Here is a 17,832-nt window from a genome sequence, read left to right as displayed (position 1 = left end):
TAATTTTATTTTTATTAATATTAATTTATAAGAAAATATTTTAGATAATATGAAATGGGTGTCAAAATAGGAAAATTTCCTCTTTTTTACTTTTTTTATTTCAATAATATGCATAGAAATTGTGGTCATTGTGCTTTTAAATTTTTTTCCCCAAATTGTCCTTGCAACCACTTTATATATTAGCCAATCTACTTTGATTATTAGGTTTGTAAAAGTTATTTTATTTAAAATTTTTCTTTAGTCATTGATGCTTTATGAATATGACATCAATTTTTTTTCAAATTTAACATTCTTTCACTTAAAAAAAAGCTTTGGTAACTGAATAATAATAATAATAAATATATTTTTTATAAAATTATAAAAATAATTAATATGTCCTAAATATATAAGCTTATAAAAGGAAATTAAAACCCAACAATCACTACCCAAGTCAAATCCTTTAGGAAAAACAATTAACTCTAATCTAATAATAAAGGGAGAGATCCATGCTGGGGCTTTAAACCTCTGAAGTCATCCACGCCCCCGTGCCATAATGACGGATCACCCCAAGGGTCAAATCTCGCCACTATAAAGAAGAGTGATGCAAACAAGCCACGGTAACTCACTCTTAATCCACTTTACTGTTACATTCGACCCCTTTGAGGCGTTCTTTTACTTAAGCATCAGAGAGATCACTCAGAGTACACCCTAGGTCCTCCAAGCCTGCTATGTTTCCATCCTTTTCAGGTTATCGAAAGTCGGAGAGTTACGGTCGCAGGTCATCACCAATTTTATCCCGCTACAATAATAATAATTGTTAAGTTTATAATTGTTATTTTTAATAAGTGAAGGGGATATCTCTATTAATAGTCTTCTACTTATTTCATATATTCATATTTAAATAAATTATTTATTTATTTAATTACATTATATTTATAGGTAATAAATAATTATCACTCAAAAATTGCAGAGCATACATACTGTATTTGCCCGTGGCTAGTTTATATAAACGTGTGTATAAGCTATTCTCTTAACTCCATATATAGGAATTTAAGTTTTAGATATTAAATGTGAATTTGTGTGAATTTAAATAAAATGTAATGTAAAAGTATAATAACTTTTGCCTAAAAACTATCGTAAATTCAATTCTAAAGTTGAAATCTTTGGTCATGAACACATAATAAACGTAAAAAATAATAGATCAACATTTCTTATACATGATGATCTTCATTTTGAAGTGAGGTGATGACATAATAGTGGCGCGCATGAAAATAACATATGAAAAAGAGAAACAACTACATTATTTTAATACTTTTTGAGTCCAATATTATTTGTAGGATATGGAGCAACTATCATTATACCAAAACTTATAGATGACAATGGGCACTTCATTCAATCACCTTAGGTTGTAATAAATGGACTGTGACTCAGATTCATATCCCGAGAATTTCTCATGCAAGCTAGATTGCCATCACATCTTGGCCTAACAATTTTGTAAAGTAAAACAGGTGGGCAATGTGTTTGTGATCAGAAATGAACCCATTCCAAGCTAGCTAGTCTATGAATAAAGTAGAACGAAGGGAGGTCACAGGGTGAAGGAAAATGTGAAATGGGAAATTGTGGATGACAAATCAATCCTCCCATGCATGAAGGGTGGGGTGGGGGTCGGAGTGAATTTTTTTAAGAAGAAAAAACAAAGATTGCATAGGATATATATAGTTAAAACCTGATCCCATTTGGCAGGAGCTGTTCAATGTTGAGAATTCATACCGAAACTTTGAGATTGAGACAAGAAAAGCTTCAGAATGCAGCAGAGAAAATATATCTTTCTTGATTCTTGTGACAATTAATGTCTCTCTCTCTCTTGATTCTTGTGACAACTAATGTCTCTCTCTCTCTCTCCGCTTGTGCAGTCTTCGTTCTTCAATGCTGTATTCTTAGAAGCTTCATTCTAAAAACCCTTCAACTAAAACCCCACCCAACCTGCTCCATTCTCTATTCAAACTCATCAGCAACAGCTCCTAATTTAAGTCTCTTCCCTTCCTCCATCAGAGAACTCATGCACTTGAACAGTTCAAATCAAACATACAACTTACTACTTACATTTTCACCAACTCGTCTACTTTTTCTTTCTTCTTCTGTTGCACGGAAAAGCAAGGAGTAGTTTGTTAAAAGCGCCGCCTTTTCGATCGGAGGATGCCGGAATTCGAACGCTCCAACAGCGACTTCAACGCGTTCTGCAGGAAGTGCACCGACACGGTGTCGGCGGGGCTTTCGTCGTCTCCGGCGACAATCAACACGTTCCGGATTCGTCCGCCGAGGGTCACCATTTCCGCCTTCAGCGTCTTCAGGCGCAGCGATTTGAGGGTTTCGATTATGTCAGGGATGAGATCGGACCGGTCCTCGCAGCACAGCAACGCTTTGAACGTCGACCCAGCGCCGTCGCCGGAGAGTACGGTGACCTCGTCGGTCTCCGAGGGGGTGGTTTCAAGCTGGGTGAGCTCTGAGGTCTGCTGTTCCAGCTCTCTCACGCGCTGGACCACTTTTGCGAGCAGAGACGCCTTGTCCGTCTGAGCAAATTCAAATGAATTAATAATTAAATTAAACTAATATTACAAACAGAGAAGATTTTGAAATTGAAATCCTAGATGGGAAAAAGCTCAGCAACTTTCCCAAACATACAAACCCTAGAAACCAAACCAGAAAGGCCTTGATATTCCTTTCTCTTTTCAGATACTGTCTTCTCAGAGCAATTAAAAGCTTAAAAAGAGACATGGATCCGAAATTTTCAGAATTTAAGTCATTAAACAAAGCTCGAAACCAGTGTTTCCACTACCAATACAACCTTCAAAACCCTAAAGTAAAAGCAGAGAAAGAGAAATACACAGTTGCTCATCAGCATCTGGAAAACCTTCCAAGTTCGACGCTCGATCGTAGTTCTTCCAATATTTCAAAAACAAGCGTGTTATCAAAGCGTTCCAAACTTAATTTTCTTCATTTTAAGATCTAAAATTCGCGCAATTTTTGCTTCGAAAAGCAAGAAAACTGCTTCCAAAACACTAGAACAAAAAAGAGAGACAAGATTTGAGAGAGAGAGAGAGAGAGAGAGAGAGAGAGAGAGAGAGAGAGAGAGAGAGAGAGAGACGTACTTTAGAATCACAGGAGAGAAGGCTACGAAGCTTGTCGAGGTGCGAATTGATTCGCTGCCTCCTCCGCTTCTCTGCTTCCTTGTGGTTTCTGGAGGCAGCCAGCGCTCGAGCCTCCGCCGTCTCCAATATTCCTGACGGCGACGCATCCCAAGGGCAAAGCGACGAACCTCTAAAGCTCCGCATCGGCGCCGCCAGGTACTCGTAATCCGCCGAGAATCCATATAATCTGACGCCGTTTAGGCCGTCTCCGGCCACACTCCGGCTCGAGCTTTCCGGCGAAGGTTCCTGCTCCATGCTGTGCCTGCTATTGTCACCAACCCTCACCCGCCCTCTCTCTCTCTCTCTCTCTCTCTCTCTCTCTCTGGGTTTACAATTTTTATCATTCGCCACTCACCAGTGGATGACTTTTCCCTTTCGTTATCGTTATTGTGTCGTTTCTGTGCGATATTTAGTTAAAATATCGGGGAATCTCTCGGGAACGAAATTGTCAAGTTATCGTGTTTGGTGGACCCCAAGAACTGACTACTGTCGGCTCAAGCACTGGTCGTGCAAGGAACCAATGAAAACATGCCACGTCGGAACCAAAACGGTAGGGTCAAATGGATGTACCTAGAAGTCTTCCACTATCATTTGGATGCCTCAGCGAATCCCAGTCAGCCACGTCGTCACAGGAACCAAGTAAAAAGTCTAGAAATTATTGATTGATTAATTAATTAATTAAAATAGACTAAATCCTCTGTTTCCATCTTAATTCATGCACTTGTAATTATTCTTACTATTATTTTGGGCAGGGTAATTATTTTAGCACTCCAGTCAAGACTCAGTTTTGGTCAAAGCAAGTCAAACTTTGGTTAAACCCATGAAAATCTAATTAAATTAAAATTTAAAAAACTTCTCTCAAAAATATATTTGTGTTTATTAGGTTTGGAATAAATAGAATAAATTTTGATATTCAACTATTTTTAATTGGTCATTAGAAGTAAAGTGGGCCGAAAAAAATAGGGGAATAATGCAAACAGTAAGAAAGATAACTTTTATAAGTAGATATCAAGAAATAGTAGTTATCAAATCACCCATTAAAGTTAGAATTATTATTTTAATTTTATATTTATAAAATAAAAAAAGTATTTTGAAAACCTTGAGTAAAAAAATAAATTGAAAATTGTTTTAGGTTTTTATTTTTATTTTTAATTAATAGTATATATGTTGGGTTTGGGTATCTCTTCTATATATGTGGAGAAACTCATTCAATCCTTTAACCCTTTTTTTTGGGGGGCTTTTTTAGAGGTCTTTTTACACATTTAAGTAAACAAAATTATGATTGAGAGTATAGAATTCCATTAGAAAAGTGAGAAAAAGTGTGCGGCGGAAAGAGAGAAGAATAAGAGAAAATTTGGGTTTTTGTTATAGTATGCAGTTTTGATCAATCGACGATTGGAGGGCTATTCGTCGTCTGATCGTGTTGATTTCTTGTCGGCAGATAGAAGACTCATCATAGAAGATAGTTTTGAATAGTCGGATTGGTCATCAAAGGACTGTAGCGTTAGATATTGACTTTTGAACAGCAATCACGTTGAGAAAATTTAGGTTTTTGTAATAGTGTGCAGTTTTGTTCAACTGATGATTGGAGGATCATCTATAATCTGATCGAACTGAAAAGTAAACACACACACACACACACACACACATATACATAACAATTTTAAATTCTCGAGGTGTATTATCTTAAATTTCAAGATAATACTTTACCTAATTTTTCCTTTTTCTAAAAAATATTTTGTTTCACTTCTAATCTCTCTCTCTCTCTCTCTCTCTCTCTCTCTCTCTCTCTCTCTCTACTAATGCTTCTAGAGATATTGTTTTAATTATTTCACTTGTTAAATATTTTCACTATTTGTCTTGGCTTCCAAAAGGTAACTTTGCACATAAACCTTTTTGAACTTATATGGGGAGGAGATCTTGTCATCTTGACAAATTGATACTGGTACCTAAATAATATACTTCTTGATAGGATTATTCTTGATGCCTACCTCTTTCCCCTTTTGTATTTATTAAATGTGAACTACATTGATGACTAAGACTATAATATTTTTGGATAATCATATTAGCAATCTAGTAAAAAAAAAAAACAAAACGGAAAAAGAAAGAGAAGTACTCTACCCACAGAAATTTTATATATGACCCATACGATTAGGAAAGATTAGACTTCAATCAACAAGGTTCATGTATGAATTTTGAACATTATTATTTTAATAAGCCTACACAATGCCTAGTTTTAACCTTTTCCAATTTAAGTTTGTTGGCACTTGTACTATTATATAATCTCCCACTCTGTATGTGCCAATGTTATACCCATTGTTCACTATTTATTTTCCTTTTAGTATGAAAATAGACTTAAGATGTGTGTGTGTGTGTGTTTTATTTTTATCTGTTGTTACAAAATAAGTTTTTCATCGATTAACTATGAAAATTCAAGTGTTCATCTAGTTGAAGAAATTTTTTTTTTATTTTTTAGTTTTTAAAGAATTATAAAATTTTAATATATTGTTTAATTTTTTAAGTTTCATACTAAAAAGGTAGAAAATAAAGGGTTTGTTTAGCTCTCTCTAAAATAATTTTTTATTTTCTGATATTGATTTAAAAACAAATACAAAAAAAAAAAAAAAAAGTTTGTCTAAGATTTTTCAAAAATTATATAACAAAAAAATTAGGGGATGTTTCTATTGAATATGTAACCTTTAAAACTATATATCGACCTTAAATCGATTCAATATTATATAAACTTGTAATACCCCATCCCCCAATGATATGAGATATTTACTTTTACCATTAATTTACAGTGAAAGTAAATAAACTCAATTATTACTAAATCAGAACGTTAATTAACTGTATTATAATCATTTATTCCAAAAGAAGAAAAATTACACAATGCATAATCATATAATATCATACTAATATTTCTAATCAATCTTTATTTTTCTATCCCCACTCGCATGCTTGTTATGCCTGATTTTCGATATGTCCTTCAGAGTTATCTGAAATGTAAAATATGATTGGAGTAAGACGACGCTCAGTAAGTAAATAAAATTATTATTAGTGTGTGGCCAAAATGAGATTTTAAAATTTCGTAAAACAATATTTAATACTATAACTTTAAAACTGTTTCTAAAATAAATGTAAATTTAAAAATTTATGTATAAAATTTTTACCATCGACTATAACAGTAAAATTTAATAATCATATACTGTTACTGTTAAATTAAACTTTTAATTTTAAAATTGTCAAAATATTTAATTATACATATATATATATATATATATATATATATATATATATATACTTTTCTTTATACGTTTCCTTTAGATCATCATTTAGGTACAAGAATGACACTTTTCAAATAAACATATATTTATCTTTCAAATCATCAATAACTCTGTACACATAATTAAATATGTATAAACATATATTGTAAAAACCACCCTTATGTCTGTTAGCCGTAAGTCATGTTTACCCCTATGATTGGGTTGTGCGATCCTAAAACTGGATTTAATTGGTGGGTTGTGCGATCCTAAAACTGGATTTAATTGGCTGGCCGACCAAACTAAATTAACGTACATAATCATTAAGTGAGATTTTCTTTATTAAGTTCTGGTTCGGAATCAGGTGTGCACTCAGGAGAAATCCACAACCATATATAACCACTCTGTAAACAGTGTGGGTGCACTCTGATCCGTTTAAAACTTTAAGTTGGGGTACCGAACATCTGTAACTTTGAACTTTCTTTACAATAAGGGGTCTTAAAATTATCTTATTATAATTTATACAATTTAAAATATTATCATGAAAATCTCATCTTTACTCATATTTTCCTGAAACATGTAACGTAAAAATAAACTCATGTCACACAATTTTTGTGTTAAAAATATTTATTTATTTACTTTTGAATAGAAAGAAATGCCGAAAATTACTCGAGTAGATTAACATCCCTTTGGTGCGACACCAAACTTACTGATTAACATCCTCTGCCCCCAGATCTCGCTGATCCAGGCAAAGTCCGAATGCGGACGCGGCTTCTGTGCATCAATTAGACATTCGACCAACCCGATTCTCAGCACACATTTACATTATCATCCACGGTCCCTGCTAGCTCATAGAGAACTCTCGCCATTTACGATTCCCGCTGGCTTACATAATAAACTCTTACCATCCACAGGTACCGCTGGTTCCGTGAGTGTATCTACCTGAAATTGAACCCCCAAACTCCTTTTTATGTCTGATGCATTTCCACTACGCTGTGCCAGTGGGGGCTAAATACAAATACTTTTACTCTATATTTAAGAGAATAAAATTGAGAATTTGTACGCACAAATTTACATAAAACATAACACAAAATTGTATTAAAATTTTAAAAATTATATAAATTTAAATCTAAATCGCACAAATTTACATAAAACATAACACAAAATTGTATTAAAATTTTAAAAATTATATAAATTTAAATCTAAATTTCAAATTATGTGCTCATAAAATACTATTTTAATAAAAGTATGTAAAACAGTAAACGAGTATAAGTTGGATATATATATATATATATATATATATATATATATATATTTAATGCTTGGTCCGGAGTGCAGCAATTTAAATTTTAATGAATGCAAACCGAGAAAGGGTAAGGACAAGCTGCATTATTGAAGTCGGCATCCGATGTAGACTTTATGTAAAGGTGTTAACAAAGTAAAAAGAATTTATTAGGCCACTGAAAATTCAGCTTTGGAAGCTCCTCTTTCTTTTAGCACCTAAGTGGGAAGCTCACAACCATCGTGGGTGTTGCCCAATATTTGACATTCAATGTTTCGAAATTCAAAGTTTAATAACAATAGGAGGAGATGAGATGCCACATAAATTACCTTCTATTGTGTAATTTAATTTAATTTTTAAATTAATATAATAATAATAATAATGAGAATTGTAGATACCCAAATTTTAATCGGGTCTCTCTTTTCTTCTTAGTATATGAGTCCTCATTTGTTTATTTCTTTACATTGTCGAGAGTCTATGGAGATCTTTCGTAACAGCGTGATAATTTACATAAAGAGAGATTAATTCTATATCTCGAAAATTTGAAGATACTTTTTTTTTTTTTGGAAAAAAATCTTATCGAGTCCTTTTAGTCCTCCTTGTGTTGAAATTAAGTCCTGATTATTTTAAAATTGAGTCATTGTTATTTTGAAATTAAAACCATTTTATAATAATGACGTTCGTTATTTGAGTCTTTTGGTGTTATAGGTAAGTCAATTTATGGAGTCCTTGTGAGTTGTAATTGAATTTCTTTATTACTAAATCCTTTAGGTCCCTGTTATTTTAAAATTAAGTCCCTATTAGTTTGAAATTGAGTTTTTTTTTTTAAAATTTTAAAATTAAGGCCTTTGTGTTAAAATTAATAGAGCCCTTTTCCGTTGAGTTCCTTTTGTTTTAAAATTTAGCCTTTGTTAATTAAGTCCTTTTGGTTTCCTGGATTTAAAATTATACCTTCTTTGCACCTGGGTCCCACAAGGCCATTGATGAAAAGGATCAAAATTCTCATGTTCATTACATCGGCATACTAGAGTACATATACAAGGAATACATACACAGGAAATACGTAGTACACAGGAGTACAAATACAAAGTACACGGGAATTCAAATACAATTTACAATACACTCTGGGAAAATCCTAATTCAAAATTTAGAGAGGTCAAGCAACTCCCTGCATGCGGGAATATCCCACAGTAGCTCCATGGATACCTACACCCAAAGATAGAAAAAAGATCAAGTGTATAAAGGAAAATCAAATTTTAAGCAATCATGAGATTAATGGGAGAGATTTTGAAGCTTCGAATGTATCCCCCCCCGCCCCCCCCCCCCCCCCCCAAAAAAAAATTTGGCCAAACACTCCATTAAAAGGAGAATAGACCCAAATCATAGGAATTGGGGGGGGGGGGGGGGATTAGTCGTTGTAGGAAGGAAAGTGCACTCTAGGTTTTACTTAAAAGGAAACAATGAAAAAAGGGAAGGCCGAAGGCTGCCTAAATTGGGTGAGACCCGACCTAATAAATTGAGAAGTCTCTCACGGTTCAGAAAGGGTGCAAAAGGAGGGAATTCATAGAGAAACAAATAGAAACACATTAAGAGAAAAAAGAGAGCTTTGAAAGAGGGAGAGGCATATAGTCTCAAAGGGAAAAACACTAGAGACACCGAAAGGTGAAGTCATCACCCTACTCAGACAGCACACACCAGTGCCCCATGGCACCCGAAGACACAACCCTGTGCTCCCTGCAACCCAGAAGGCTACCTAGATAGACAAAAACATAGGGAAAATAAGACCAGAGGAGTAACAAACCTAAGCTATACACTTATCCTTCCATAATATATCTTATATACTCAGTCAGAAGTAGGATTCCCCGTCCTTGTAACATAAGAAACCTGTTGACTGTTTCTTTGCACCTAGACAAAACCATTGACGGTTTCAGCAAGCCGTCGCCGGTTTCCTCTTATAAGCTAACAACTTTGTTTTCAACCATGTTTTCTCTTTGTATATGCATTCCACTCAACATATGAGCCACATATTACAACAATCTCCACCTTGGCGAATATACACCCCTTAGGAGAAAATCGAAAACATAACTAACTACTTCACTTGGGACAATAACTTAGGACCGCCTCCCGTCTAGCAACTGGAGACATTAACCAAGTCCAAGTGTTGCTTGAACTTGTCCGTGACAACTTTGGCTACTACTATATACCTCAACTATAAAGACCTGAAATAATAATAATAATAATAATAATAATAATAATAATAATAATAATAATAATAAGGAAAAATTGGCTTTGTGTGGGATCAAACCGTCAACGATTTGGTAAGCTTAGGAAAAATCATTAACGATTTTGATTTATCAAGTGTCGTTAAAGTAAAAATGTGGTAAAAATGGTTTGGTTAAAGACGAAACCCTGAAACCGTCGATGTTTTTGTCTAGGACAGTAGCCTATAAATAGGACTTTAGTTCATTTTTTTCCTTTAGAAAATTTCTCTCCCTCCCTCTGTAGGGTTCAGTCTCTCTCTCTCTCTCTCTCTCTCTCTAGCGACCTCAATTTCTTAATAAGAAATATAACATAATAAATGGGAAAGTCAACCCGAACACGTGGGTAACGGAGACACCTGTCAATCACAGCGGAAACTTAAGCAGTAGCAATCATAAACATTTAAATCATCCATCCATCAAGCATAATACCAGAGTTTACTACACATCATAAAACTGTAGTTTTATACATCCTCATAAATATCAAAATAACTCTAGGGTCAAATAAAAAATAATTCTGACCCTAGTACAAAATCTTACTCTCCTAGCGGGGTAATATTCCTAACTCAATGGCGGCCACGACCCGCCGGTCACTCAGGGTCTCCTAAAAAGTATATTAATGTTGGGGGTGAGACACTTCTCAGTAAGGGAAAATAAACTAAATACAGCTGTGTGGAAACATGAATATTTAATGCAATTATACATATACAGTACGTTTCATAAATCGAAAAACATTTATCATATCATATTGAATAATCATACATTTTCATATTTGCTAATAACTTATAACGTACATAAAACATCTGCTATAACTGTAATACTGAAAATATAACCAAGATGAATAGCTAGCTAATGTCATGTATTATCCCCCATGACGGGTTGTGCAACCTGAAGGTGGGACCCGACAATGGTTGGTTGACCACTACCGAGTCAAATATGTCAATAAGTACGATGGGCCCGCCGCACTCTGGTCCGGACTGCCAGGTGGACGTCTACAACTCTACACTGAAAGTCACACCGACTATCCATCTCCCACCCCCTCGTGGGGTGGTTAGCATAAGTTTGAACATAGATATCTGATCTATAACTAGCTACGGTACCGAGCTCCTGAAACTGAACTAAACTAACATCCAGGTACTGATAACATATAGTACATGATAATATAGTATCTTTCATAATCACGGCCTTGTGCCGAACATTTCATAAATATGGCTTTGCGCCAAAATCATATATAAATATGGCCTTGCACCAATACGGCCTTGCGCCGAAATCATACATAAATACGGCCTTACGCCAAAATCATACATACATACGTCATTCTGAAAATAATCATTTAATCATATATTTGTCATAATCATAATTAACTGTATACTTCCATAATTTCTCAAATCATACTGCATTCGTATCATTTTCATATCATAATATTTTTTTCACCTAAAATTATATTCATGCCACACATTTGTTGTATAAAACCCATGCATTGTATTCTAAAATCATAGTTTCTTGCATCTCATACATATATATACATTTCAACATAATAACAGTATTTTTCTCAAACGTACATTTCCTTCGTAATATATAGATAAAATATATGCTTTTCCTGAACATAACTTTTCTCATAAATAACAATAATTTGCAAGAAAGTAACTGTTTTAGTTTATTCCTTTACCTAGCTAGTGAGAAAAGCCCCTATAAACTCTAATCTCACACCCGTAGGGTTTCCTGATCAATACCCTGAAACTGAAAACTTCCAGTATTAAATTTCAATATTTTTATGTGTACATCACTTCCTATAACTGTCATAAGACCAAATTTGACTTAAAAAACCTTACCTCAACTTATAGATGATTTCCAACTTGCTTTCACCAACGATCCGCTCTGACAGATTTGGAGAGAACTTCTCCAGGAGCGTCGTGGTGATTTTGGAATGTCAATCCGACATAAATATGGCCCAAAAATGATGTGAGAGAGAGAAAGGGCCGAAGAGGAGAGAGAGAGAGAGAGAGAGGATGAAGATTGCTTAATAGTGAAGTTAAAAATCGGATTTTTGATATATATAGAACTGGATTCGTTGACGCGCCACGTCATTTTTTGATGAATCCTTTAATAAATTCATCGACGAAATTCAGTTAGCTCAAACCCTCTCAGTATTTCTTCGTCGACAAATTTTCTTAAGATCTCATCGACGAATCCCCTGTATTCGTCGACGAATCCTTGATGACCCCCCCTTTTGACTTTTCCTTCCAAAATGCAATGTCGTCGACGAAGTCGACTTCTTCCTTCTGTTACCGTTCCCATTTCCCCTCCTCTTATTATTTAAATTCCATTATTATTCGAGTTGTTACATTCTCCCCTCCTTATAAAATTTCGTCCTCGAAATTTACCATTCACATAATTCATCATCCCTTATTAGGCAAAATGGTTTACTTATTTTATTACTTACTCTCACTTATGGCGGAGGAATACCGTGGTTACAACTCAAGTTCTAGGAGATTACACATACCAAAATACCTCGTACTACTAAACATTACATGTACTCTCTCTCTCTCTCTCTCTCTCTCTCTCTCTCTCTCTCTCCATTTTTAGGCTTTGCTAGTATGATATGTTAGTGCAACCATACTATTCTAAGAGTGTTGGTGGTTGGATAGTCGATTAGGCTTGAGAAGAGTAGAGTGCCCCCCTAGAGTCTGGACCAGGATGGGTAGGCCAATCGTACTTACAGACGATTATGTTTTACTTAGCTTGGGGGTAGGCCAGTCATGGCTAAGTCCAGTCTTCGAACCGCACAACTCGATCATGTGGAGTTAATACATGATGATATACAATTGTCCATTCAGTTAAATTCTTTTATGTATATATGATGATTTACGTACACAGATAAATTTGTTACGACAAAGCATGTTTTTGAAAAGAAAGTATGTATTTTCAAATATATAGGTGTGAGTACAGTGTTACCTGATTTCTCAGTTAAAATTAATTATTTAATGGATACATTCTTATTACACTAAAACTCATGTTGCCACACACTGATGAAAATCTATTCCGTGTTACTGAGAAGTATCTCACTCCAATAATTTCAACATTTCATGGAATACAAGGAACCAAGCCTAGAGAGCTCTGGGGCGGGTCTAGATAGCATTGTTTAAAGTAAGTGCATGTGAGACACTAACATTTATATATGTGTATATAGATATGTTTTGTCTATATGGGATGTATTATGGATGTTAGGAGATACATAGGTAATTATGAGAGAGTTTAGTACTCTAGTATAGTTTTTTATGGTATGAAGTATTTCTACTACATGTTTTAAATGAATTATGGACACGTGTACCCAGTACCCCACTTCGGGTTTAGGTTGTTTTGGTTATGGTATCAGGGATTATGTGCATTATTGTTATTATGATATGAGAAATTTTGGGGCATCACAGTTGTGGTATTAGAGATTATCATAGGGATTTATGTATGGAAATGTAGCACTCTAGGCCTTACTGGGTTCAGGGCGCTACAGATGTGGTATTAGAGCATAGGTTGTTAGGTTTTGTAGACATTAGTGGATAACAATACCAGAGTATAGGAATGAATTTTGATGAGGGTAGGAAGTGGGTAGATCAGGATTTTAGTAAGTCATTATTGGAGATTAAATAGGAATTACGGGTATTGTTTGGCAGCCTGGAGGCAGAAATTCTGTGATGGTCTTCTGCGATTTTCCTTAGACGACAGTTTCAGGAAAGTCATGGCAAACCATCGTTTATTTTTGTTTCTGAGCAGTAAGACTGAACCTTAAATTGGGAACATGGACGTTAAGTTGGTTGGTTGTATGAGGATATAATATATTTTAAATAGTTTGTTGACTCTATGAGTCTAATCCAGTTTTGATAATGACAAATCACTTGGTATTTGATTTGTGCATTGAGATTGTGAACAAGAACAATATTTAGCATGCACGTAAAGACAACAAGTTATGGAAGCCATGAAGAGTAAAACATACACAACTTGGCACAATCCATGGAACTCAAAGAGTACAAGAATGAAGATGCAAGCAACAAGTTCAAGAACGTCATGTGAATGGGTACTTAGAGCTAATGTATTTATATTTTCATATGATTTAATTTTAGGCTCAAATCATAATCTAGAATGACCTTAGGACTTATGCATATTATGAACATCATTAGGGGACATTCATGGACTTAGAAATATTTCTAAAACCCTAGAAAATATTTTTATAAAAGGGCCGCCAAGAAAGGGAGCAAATCAATTTTTCAAAATATAAAGAAAAAATTCAGGAAATAGGAACTTCGGTAGACCGAAGTCAACGGTCAGTCGTCCACTTTAGAAGACTGAAGTTAACCTCATTCGTCTGAAGAATTTTTTCAGAAGACCAAAGATTAAGTTCAGTCGTCTGAAGAATTAATGGTGAAACACAGAACCTGACAGAAGCACCTCAGAAGACTGAACTCAGACTTCAGTCGTCTGAACTCAGACTTCAGTCGTCTGAACTCAGACTTCAGTTGTCTGAACCTGACACATCAGTTGTCTGGGCCTCTAACCTCAGTCATCTGACCTTGTGTCTAGGTTATTTTTTTGAAGCTCTAAGAAACTTCAGTCGTCTGGGCCTTTAACCTCAGTCATCTGAACTTGTGGAAAAACTTAAAAATCTAATTTTTAATAAGAGAACTCGCAAGATATTTTTTGATCCAACGGTTAAGATCTATTCTAAGGGCAAGATACCTATATATTGAACATCTAAACCCTAGTGCGTTAGCTAAGATCAACGAGAGAAGAGAACATCTTTTTTAAAGAGACTTGAGAACTGAACGTATTGCGGTACGATTTCCTGCACACTAGCTCATACTCATCAAGCTTAGGAAAATAAACTCCGAAAAACAAAGGGAATTTATTTACACATCTTGATTTCAACTTGGTATTGAGGTTTGGTAAATCGATTTATTAATTTCAAGAGTTTCTCATCTCATCATCTGTTATTGAATATCATTAGAAAGATTGATCTTGAGTATTTATATACATATAAATGTTGTTTTTGACAAGATTATTATTTGAGAAAGGTTTTAGCTATTGGTTGAATAGTTTTTGATTCAAGAGTATATCTATTTTTCAAAGAGCTTGTCATTGCAAAATCCATTTTTGAATATGTGTTAAGAGATTGATCTTGAGTGTGTATATATTAAATCATTTTGATAAGATTACCACTTGATAAAAGCTTTTGTTATTGATTAGATATTTTTGATTCAAGTGAGTTTTCATTCAAAGACTTGATATTTTTAATATTCCAAAATCTACTTGATTAACAAGTCTAAAGGTTATCTATATACAGTTGAGAGAAATATTATTGTGACAAAGTGTGTTTTCAAATCTTTGCATTCTTCAAAGCTTTTTATGTATTAAAAGATTTAACCTAAGTTCTCCAAAGCATTGATTTATATAAATATTTTTGGGAGATCTGATAAAAGGGAAAGTTAGAGAATCATACTCTTGCATATAATGATTATATCGTTACATACATTTTGAGCTTCAAGTTTCATCATATGATTATGTATTAGGAATTTCAATTGTACTCACTAGTTTTGTTAGAAGCAACTTTGAGTGTTTTACAAATTTGATTGTAATCACGATTTAGGTTGTGAACCGAGTTTGAGGAGAGAGTTGTATCTCTTGTAAGCAGCGGATTAGGAGGAAGTTGTACCTCTTGTAAGCAGCAGATGTAAGGGAAGCTCCATCCCAATTTAAGGAGCAAAGATTATAATGGAATCCTTGAGTGGGTTGCTCAAGGCGAGGATGTAGGTCGGGTTGGCTGAACCTCATAAAATCACGTTTGCATTCTCTCTTCCCTTATCTCTTTACTTTCCACACTACATTTCATTACTTGTATTTCATGTGTGTTTGTTGAATAATTCACACGATCTAGATAAGTAATTGGTTAAAAAAAGAATAAGGACTAAGTGGTAAATAAGTTTCAAAGAATTTTTAAAATACTCAATTCACCCCCTTCTTAGGATTACACTTAAATCAACATTTGGTATCAAAGCGAGTTTACATAAACTTAATTGTTCATTTTGTAAAAAGATCATGATGACTTATTTTGGTGTATCCCTATTTGATGTGGGACAAATCTCTGCAAGACCTCCAATGTTCTATGGTGAAAATTTCACTGAGTGGAAAACAAGAATGACTATTTTTATCAAATCAATAGATCGGAGGACTTGGAGAGTAATTGCTCAAGGAAATTTAGTTCCTATGAAAATTATTGACAATGTTGAAATCCCTAAATCTGAATATGAGTTGAATGAGAATGACATGAAATTAATGCAAATAAATTTTGGTGCTACGAACACTCTATTGCTTGGTTTAGATACTAATGTTTTTCATGAAATCAAGTCATGTCAAAGTGCTAAGAAGATTTGGGAAGAACTCGATAGGAGATTTGGGGAGACCAAAGGAAAGAAGTCCTCTACTTGGGAAGATTCATGCTCAAATGATCAGGAAGTAGAAAACTATGGTTTATTTGCATTAGTTGATGAAGAGGTACACTTTACGCATTCTACTTCTCATTCAAATTCTCAAAATGATTCATGCAATGATTGTGATACATCTTGTGATAATTCTGGCAGTGAATATTATGATGAATCTGATAATGATAACATGTCATTTTATGAGGAATTACAAAAGGGATTTGCTAAGGCTTATAAAAGTTTAACAAAGATGTCCAAAAATAAAATAATGTTGGAAAGTGAAAATAAAGACTTAACAAAACAGCTAGAAGAGTTTCGAGAGTCTCATACTTCTTGGGAAAAAGAAAAGATTGAAAAGGAATTAAAAATTAAGAGATTAGTAACCAAGAATGAGGCATCACTGAAAGATTTAGAATAAAAAATTAGTGTTGAAAAAGAAAAGGATTTGAAAATCATGAAATTAGAAAACAAGAATGATATGATGGCAAAAGAGCTGAAGGAGTTAAGATCCAAGATTTTGAGTGATAATGCAAAAGATCTTAAAATTTCCGAACTTGAATGTAAAGCAATCAAAATAACTGACGAATTGGTAAAATTACAAGCTGTTTGCGAAGGCTTAAAGAATTTAAAAAATCAAGATCTAGAAAGAAGGATAGAGGATCAAGCTAAGATCATCCACACATTTACTAAGGGAAAAGAAAATTTGGACAAGCTCTTAGCCTCTCAAAAGATGACCTTAGACAAAGAAGGTATAGGTTACAATGGAATTGAAAATAGGAGAAGAGAGAACCTATACATGGGATATTTTGTTAAAGCGGCAAAATTTTATGCTAGTACCTGCTCGGGTCCGTATGCTCACGCCACCTACGTATTATGTAAAAATAAATGACACATTATATTTGATTGTCCATTTAAAAGGAAAGGTGTGAAACTCAAATTGGTTTGGCGAGTCAAAGAAAAATGAGTTCCAAACAAACCCCAAAACCTCCTCCTTAGACTTTAGGATTGAGAATTTAGTGAAGTTAGCCACATAAACAAAATGGGGTCGTGATGACTAATAGACTCGGGGAATAGTATATGCTTAAAATGCAAAATCTTAGTGTGTGTATTTACTACACTAGTATTATACTAAGAATCCTACAAGAAAGTTAAGTTAATGTGATTCCTTTAAGTAATAGATCCAATCTAACTACCTAATGCTTTTATATCGTAAGGATTGGGTAAAATGTTAAAATGTTGAATAACATGCAAATCTTGATGTATTCAAAGTGAAGGTTAAAAGATTAACTGTTAAAATATCAAGAACCTAATATCCTTGCAATGAGTAACATAAATCATAACATTGAAGGGCAAATCCACTTCCAAAATGGATTAAAGCATTGATGTTTAACGAATAAT

General features: G+C 34.1%; 1 protein-coding gene across 1 annotated transcript; it reads right to left on the bottom strand.

The window, feature by feature from the left end:
* Positions 1–1,349: 1,349 nt before the first annotated feature.
* Positions 1,350–3,526, bottom strand: LOC131168085 (transcription factor bHLH106-like). The gene is made up of 2 exons (XM_058127286.1): positions 3,129–3,526; positions 1,350–2,549 (listed from the first exon to the last, which is right to left on the bottom strand). Exons 1-2 carry the CDS (start codon positions 3,420–3,422, stop codon positions 2,148–2,150), a joined length of 696 nt encoding a protein of 231 aa, XP_057983269.1. The 5' UTR covers positions 3,423–3,526; the 3' UTR covers positions 1,350–2,147.
* Positions 3,527–17,832: the final 14,306 nt, after the last annotated feature.

The sequence above is a fragment of the Malania oleifera genome, chromosome 11, assembly GCF_029873635.1.
Source record: "Malania oleifera isolate guangnan ecotype guangnan chromosome 11, ASM2987363v1, whole genome shotgun sequence".
Classification (NCBI taxonomy): domain Eukaryota; kingdom Viridiplantae; phylum Streptophyta; class Magnoliopsida; order Santalales; family Ximeniaceae; genus Malania; species Malania oleifera.
The sequence above is the reverse complement of the archived record's forward strand: the minus strand, read 5'-3'. Positions and strand labels throughout refer to the sequence as shown.